Source organism: Belonocnema kinseyi, chromosome 2 (genome assembly GCF_010883055.1).
Source record: "Belonocnema kinseyi isolate 2016_QV_RU_SX_M_011 chromosome 2, B_treatae_v1, whole genome shotgun sequence".
Lineage (NCBI taxonomy): Eukaryota > Metazoa > Arthropoda > Insecta > Hymenoptera > Cynipidae > Belonocnema > Belonocnema kinseyi.
In genome coordinates this window covers 72,884,324-72,892,218 of record NC_046658.1, presented here as the reverse complement: position 1 = coordinate 72,892,218, position 7,895 = coordinate 72,884,324, and the positions used below count along the sequence as shown (strand labels likewise).

At 36.9% G+C, this 7,895-nt stretch overlaps 1 protein-coding gene across 2 annotated transcripts in view; it reads right to left on the bottom strand.

The window, feature by feature from the left end:
• Positions 1–7,895, bottom strand: part of LOC117167674 (polycomb group protein Psc-like) — a 22,563-nt gene that overhangs the window by 5,556 nt on the left and 9,112 nt on the right. Inside the window, exons 3-4 of one of the 2 annotated variants that reach the window (XM_033352786.1) lie at positions 5,074–5,660; positions 3,323–4,769 (exon numbers count right to left, since the gene is read on the bottom strand). In XM_033352786.1, the coding sequence (XP_033208677.1) occupies positions 3,323–4,769; positions 5,074–5,660 (2,034 nt within the window). Of the gene's footprint in view, positions 1–853; positions 4,770–5,073; positions 5,661–7,895 lie in introns of both variants that reach the window. The other variant, XM_033352785.1, reaches the window with a different exon arrangement.

Sequence of the window (7,895 nt, the reverse complement as noted above, 5' to 3'; positions counted from 1 at the left end):
GGGGGGGGGGGTTGCATGTTTTACTATGTATTACATAGGTTAGAGACGTAAGTCTTGAAAGTCAGCATTACGTGACCCTCCCATTATAAACTCAAAAATCATGTTATCTTCAAAAACTGTGTGTTTTTAAGCCGGGAGGAGTCTAAAATATACAAAAAGTGCGTTACGTAATACTTGAACGGCCCCTTTCAGTTTTGTGCGGATCGTGTGACTGAGATTTCCAAACCAATTATTATTTCTATACCGTCGAACAGAACTCTGACATATGCGCGTATGCGTGAAACAGTCCCTTCCCTTCTATCCGTCTATCTTCGTTGATGCGTAACAAAGTAGGTACATAAGAACAAAAATTATAGGAATTAGTGATTCCCCTGAACAAGTTTAATGACTGGCTTCAGGAAATTGCACGCAATGATTTTTTTCCTTAAATTAATAAATCTAGGCATCAGATAACTGGGAGAACATATAACATTGCGTCGAATATATCATGTACAGATACAGAATTTACCCGTTACACATTTAGACATCTAGATTTGGGACTCTAAGATGTTAGCATCGAATCAAAGAATTAAAACACATCTCATACTTCCGTTCAGATTGTTCCTTGAAGCAATTTTGGGCATAAAAACTTAAAAAGTATTATTGAAAAAATTTAAGATGTCATATGTAATTTAAAACAATTAAGGAGAAGTTATTTTTAATTAAAACTTCTATATCTTATAAAAACAATGTGAAACTGTACAAAAAAAAGCTCAACAAGATAAATTTTACTAATAAACGAAAACCTCACCAACTGAAGAATGGACGTATTTTTAGATTGCCCTATCCCACTTTTCTGTCAACTTGGACTCACCGCATCGAGTTACGATCGTCTTGTGATTTCTCCACTTCCTTGAATTTCTATCTAAACAACACAGATCGTACAACTTAAGTTCGTAGATACATGTAAAAAGCTTTAATAAATTGTAGATTTATTGACTAAACTCAACCCCAACGACGATATTTAATTGCACTAATCTATTGCACGCATCCTCTTGGTATTCTTTGGCATCACTATATAGAGGATTACACATCTGCCTTAATATTTTATTATATCATTACAACGTTTATATAAATAGGAATCATTCCTCTGATTCTCTCCAATACTAGAAGTCGTTCCATCTACTTATGTGGCTACTTAGCATTTTCTTGCTGATAACCATATCGCTTCGCCTTCACGTTTCAAATCGTGCAGTCCTCTCAAATGTAAAACCTTGCGACCCCACAATCAATCCACAACGCAATTTACACCTAAAAATATTATGAAAACAAGCTACTAATGATAATTCAAAGTTTATAAATATCTAGTGCCAATACATACTTAAAAAATAAATTAAGAATTTACGCGAAGTTGATTTTAGAAATGTTTAATATTATATTCGTTTATACGTTTCTTTTATAAAGAGGGAGAATTTTAAAGCCTGTTAATTGCTTTCGTGGCAATACATTTCATTCAAATGGAGTCACAAAGGTTTTCGCTCGAGGGACCGGATTTATTGAGAGGAATACTGATTTTTTTCTCGGTGCTTATTCAAACAAAGTGTACCAATTGTGAGTAGATTTTACTCGGATCTCATACAGCCAAATATATTTATTATTGAAACGCCACATTTTGAACATTTCTTTCGTCTCATTCAAGAAAGGAAAGTACTGTTGAAAATTTTTCATTTTGTCTAGCCAAACCCAAAATTAAGGAAATTAATATGTGAAAGCCACACTTTTTTCTAAAGATTATTTATATAATTTTCATTCGAGCTACTACAACGCGATACACTTAATAAAAAGGATATCTAGAGCAAAGAATCTATAATTAAATTTTACTATAGCATCTTTCTAATGCATCTTGATCTCCTACAGCACTATAGGTACTTTTTGTAAAGTATAATCTGATATCTGACCGAAGTTATTTTAAGATGATACTCATTTTCCATGTGATTTTAATTAAAAGCCACTTTCTAATTGGAAGGTACACGGATACAAAAAAAAACAGCAACGAAGGTGTAGAGAAATATGGACATGAATAATTGGAGGAAATTGCGATGAATTGGCATGGGGACAAAAAAGGAGGGATGAACGACTTTAGACGAAAGGGAGTGAGAAGAAAAGGAAAGGAATGGGGAAACGAGAAAGACCGAGGGAGAGAGATTTAAAGAGAGAGATAGTCACTAGAGGAACTTGAATGGGGAACGATGACTGCGATAAACATCGATACAGATATAGGGGTGTTTGGGAATGCTGAAATGGATAAAGTGGATTGGAATAAATTAGTTTCTGTAACGCATGCATGGAATGTTGACTTTTCGAGGCACTTTTTTAACATGCCAAAAGTGACTAATTTCGAAACCATGGTCAAAAGCAGTTATAAAAATACTTTTTCTAGCTGCTACGCTTGCGCTCTTTGAGCAAGATGACACTTGCCAGGCTGAGTGTGAGCAGTAAATAGTGAAATAGTGAATAGTGAAAAGCTTTGTATACCTTCCAGAAATTTTCGATAATTTATAAATTTACCGAAAATGGCCAAAACTTCTCGTAATTTCTGATATTCCAATTAATAATATAATATGATACATAATATTTTTGTTAATTTTACTCAAAATTTCCGACAAAGGGGTTTTTTTTTGTTTCTTAAATCGAAAATTCCCTGCATTTGTTACAAAAAATATCGTCTGCAACAGGTACTGAAAGTAGATAGTTGTAACTCTTGCGAAGTTTACAGTACTTCCCACCGGCTAATCATCGGGTCATTTCCGGTTAATCGAATCGCTTGTGGCTTTCTGTGATACAGTAAACTTCACACTCGTATGGAACTCTCTACTTTCCGTACTTGTATCACAATATACTAATATATGGATGAGGATGTTATGCGATAAACAGGAATGTTAATGTAGGCATAATGAATTGAAAACCATATTTTACAAATGATCTACTTCGCTCAGGATGATACTGTACTCGGAAAAATAGTTGACTTAACTATCGTGCTAGTGAATTATGCTGCTGCTAATTTTTTTAGTCACCTTAACCATTCTATTAGATGATGTAACTGCACTTACATTTTTATAATAATGAGCTTAGTAGCTACATCAACTAATGGAATAGTATTATTACTGTAGATTGATCAAAATTTGGCGAAACAAAAACACCAATTGTTTCTCCTAGAGAGAATCTTAAGGAGGATTATTTGCAACATTGAAAAATCCCGCTCTTTGATTTCTATATTGGGACGCGACCACGGCCTGTGGATTTGGTATATGTCTTACACCTAAATTTGGTTTGATTTTCATACCGAATCCGGTGATCCTCTGATGCGGTTGGGGTATCCGTAAGGAAACTTTGCTGCCGACGTTCATTGTACCAGTGATGATGGTGTTTGAGGTTGCTGACTTCGACGACTCACTGGAATCGCTCAGCAAGGAAACCGCGGCATCGGATAGGGTTCGCAGGTTTAAGTCCTGCGACTTCCGTTCGTCCTTGGACTTGGTTGCAATTGTAGTCGCACTAACCCGAGAATCGTTACTGGCCTTGCTTTTCGTCTTACTGCTTCCCGGACTTGACGACAGATCCAAAATATTTCCAATTTTCACTCCACCACTACTGCTCAAATCTAAGGGTGTTTCGCACTTTTGCGGGAACGAATTGGATGAAAAGGATACATTATTTCTCTTTGTAGTCCTTAAAGGGGCGAGTGGGGGAGGACCCTTCCGTTTGCTATTATTCGCAACGGTTGGCGTGTTCGCTTTGTCTTTGGAATTTGACATCATACTCTTTAAGGCGTCGCGCATCTGCTTTTCAGCTAGAAGACTCCTCACTCTGTTGGCCTTACTCTCCCTCAATTGTTGTTCAAGTTTTTCTCGATTGAGAGAATCTTCATTTTCGGTGTTGCTTTGCGTATTCTTCATTCTGCCCTGGAGTGCCTTGTTCGCTTCTTTAATTGCCACGAGGCCAAGTCGTCGGAGAACTTCCTCATCCTTAGGTTTATCTTCTTCGGTTGGTTCTTTATTCGGCGCATCAGCCTTTTCTGATTCTGGTTGGCTTTTTGTCTGAGAATTGATATTCTGTGCTATCTTTACAATCTCGTCTGGTATACCATCTATTATGTCTTCGATAGACTCCTCTGCTGTCGGAGGATCCACGCTCTCAGAGGAACTCTCTTCGCGAGGTGATTTTTTTCGCTGTTGACTCGAATTGGTCTTTATCTTCTCTCTTCTTACGGCTCTCATTTTCAGAAGCTTCTCTTTGGTTTGGTTATTCGTGCTGGACGTGATGCGGGGTGGACAGGGCGTTAATCTGACCTTCAGCTTCAGCAAATCTTCCCTTGGCATGGTAGTGATCTCTGCTATTACGCGTTTATTTCTTCGTTTCCTCCGTTTATGGTGTTCTACCTTGACGACCTTGCCCGGCTTGGCGGTGTTGTCCGGCGAAACATGGTTGTTCCCTGGCGGATCAGGTGCCCTCATCACCGGCGTAACTTCACAGCGAGGCTTTTTCACCTCTGGCTCCTTTCCATACTCGACGTTCGTCGAAGCATGCGGTCGACCTTTCTCCAATGGGAGGGACGCGTCGGTATGCGAGATTGGCTTTGGACTAGGCGGCGGAGTAGGCGGCCGCTGTATGTTCTCTATCACTTCGGTCGACTCCTCATTACGGGCTTCTTCCCCACAAGAAGTGGCTATCTGTGAGGGTTCCAACTCTTCCTTCGGCACAACCCGATAGTACAGCTTCATGGGAGATTCCTATAACAGAATTATAATCCGTTCCAGAATGATAGTACCTTCACGTGGCACATCATCATGATAAACAAAATTTACAACAATCACGGTACAGGTCAAATTTTTGGAAATTAGATTACACTGATTCTTTTACTATCTGAAGTTTAAGGCGTAACTAATAGCTATACGAAAAATTAGGAGAATTTTGGTGTTATTAAGAAAAATATAATTAAACTTGTCAGTATTGAATTTAATACATTAGCCCAACTAAAAACATCTACCTTTACTTTCTGTATCCTTTCTATTATCCTTAATTTTCCTTACTTACATTTTTCCACTCGAAGATGCAAGCAAGGTCCAATAAGGTCCAGGAAGTTTCGAGTACTTGCAACCGACTCTCCGTCTCGCTTTCATCGACCTCGTACATCATCTCTATCCGATTTGGGGCGGAAGCATTTCCATCTGCGTCATCCCATCCCCTCTTCAGCATTAGTAGTCTCTGGAGATGTCTCACCGTGACACCAGCTGGACATTTCAAATATCTGGTTTTTCCTGTTATTCCAAACAGACCCTTATCTTTTAAGGAATCGCTGTTTGCTTCTTGCTTTCCCTTTATGGATTGTATGTTATCTTCTGTTGAGTCGCTTTTCCCAATCTCGGAGAGACTCAAGCTCACTAAGTCGTCGAAGGTTAATTCTGGTGCACCTACCGGCGGTACTAATGGCATACATTGAGGATTCACGATTCGAAAATGACGTCTCCTCTCTAATTCTGATCGAAATAAGCCAGGAACAATGAGGTATACTAATCGTTGTAACCTTTCATCGGGGAAGAGTGGAGGTAAGGTGGGTACATTGCAGACAGGGCAAGCTCTAACTCCGTTACTCAGTCGTCTCACTATACAGCCTCTGCAAACTGAAGAGCAAACCCGATATCGGTCCGGTGCTGTAATTTGCATCTGCAGGGCTTAACCATCACAAAAATATCGTATGTACATCACTACTGATGATAATACTGAGATTAGTTTTGTTAATCATAGGATGTTTATTTTTCATAGTTTAATATCCTGCGCGATCTAATTAATTAAGAATTTTATTTCTTATTATGAAAGAGAAGAAGTTAACTTATACTGAATTTAGATAGACAAACCATTTCTGGATCAAATATACGGGGAAAAGTTGTTCTAAATTTAAGTCGCTGTCCATGAATCTTGAACATAGAGTTTTATGTGACTATTCTTATAAAACTTGAGACATATTTTTATAAATTTCCAGGGAATTGCATTAACTAGCAAAAGAAAATTGAACACTTTTTAATTAAAAGTCCCTAAAATTTTATAAGCTCGGGTAAAAATATTTGGTCTTGATTTGGGCTTGAATGTCTTAAAGACTGGTTCCGTCTCACCAGAAAGACATAGGAGATATACAGGACTTGTCTTGCATTTATGGCTGTAGCTGTGCCAAGACAAGAACCGGGGTAAACTTGTCTCGAGATGCGGACGGATAATTTATGTATTAGTGTTATTACTACCGGCAGGGCCAGCCACTTCAAAATTAACATTAAAATTGTATAACCGATAAAACTTGTAATTTTATAATTAATGATTTTAAAATTGAAAATTTAGAACCTCTAGATTTCAACAACTACAGACATATAAAATTTTCTACATAAGGATTAAAAATGTCATTTTCTACGAGAAGATAGGAAAAACTGGACGAAAATATTCGTATTAGGATATCAAGAATTTAGTCTGGTTCGGCCTCATGAGCTAGACACACAGAATAACTTGAAAGTGGCTTGGATTAGTCTTTAACCAAGACCAAATCAAGACCAAATAACTTTACCCGGTAGACTATTCACATAAAATTCTCTATTCAAAATTGACAAAAAGTCACTTAAATCTCTAACCATTTTTTTGTGTGTGTAAATACCTTCGGATCATTTTGAGGTTTTTATTGATTATTTACCGAACTGAGGAAGTTTGTAGAAAAATATAAAAAGTACAAATGATATCTTTCAATGATGATTTAGGAATTCTATACATACATAGAATTTATTTTGATTTCCTTCTTCCATCGCTTAACGAGAATTTCAGGATTATTTCTCAGTCGAGTAAAACGATATTCATGGACGAGTAGCGATAACATTGTAGGCGGGCATGTGAAATGAACTGCTAACTTATAGTACTGTATACTTTCTGTATGAAACTATTAATGTACATAAATTTAACGAAAAACATGCAGTATAAATTAAGAAAATGGAATAAATAAACAAAAATATCCCACCCACTTTAGTCGACTTACTATAGCAAAATTATAAAGTTTTTATTATTACTAGAAAATTGTATATTTATTCTGTTTTTGAGTATAACAGAAAAAACTTCAATCTTGTTTTTTTAACACAGAATTGGATAAAAACGCTGCAAGTAATATATATATTACCGTTAATACTTGCATTTTCTTAAAACTAGTCCGAAGAATTTTAGTATTCAATCTAATTTTGAGTTTGAACTGTTGGGTGATGGTAGCACTACTATTCACTCCAATAATTACTTTGAGAAACTAAACTAACGAGACTAAACTAATGAGACTAAACGTCAAGAGGACGTTTAGTCCCTCAAACTTTTTAGCATTAAGAATACCAGATTGCAGGCAGGAGCTGATTGCTACGTTGGAAACCCGGGTTCAATTCTCAGAACAAAGTTTTTTCAACTAACTCGATTTTTTCTGTATCATGAAATAAATTTGCATTATTTATTGTTCAAAGCTTAGAGAATATATAGTATATAAATAAATTAAATTTCACTAAGTAAAAGGCGACTGCCGACCTTCAACACCAGTCGCTCTATGTCCTTATATAAATTCTTTTTGGCCGATCATATTCTTTACCTGTTCTTGACTGGACTCTGTACAGTGCGCTCGTGGGGTCAGGCCGACGACGAACAGTAATATCTTTAATTGCCAAAAGAAGTTAATACCGTGATTACACTTGAATCAATAACCTAATTCTAAACTCGAATTTTTTATCAAGGCCAGTTCAGTAATGCATCCCTCGACTACTGCTAGCACTATAGACCCTATTTTTTAATTCCATTTTTCACCTTGTAGATACCACTATCTCCACGTATGGGCGGGTGTCATCCATGGGGGG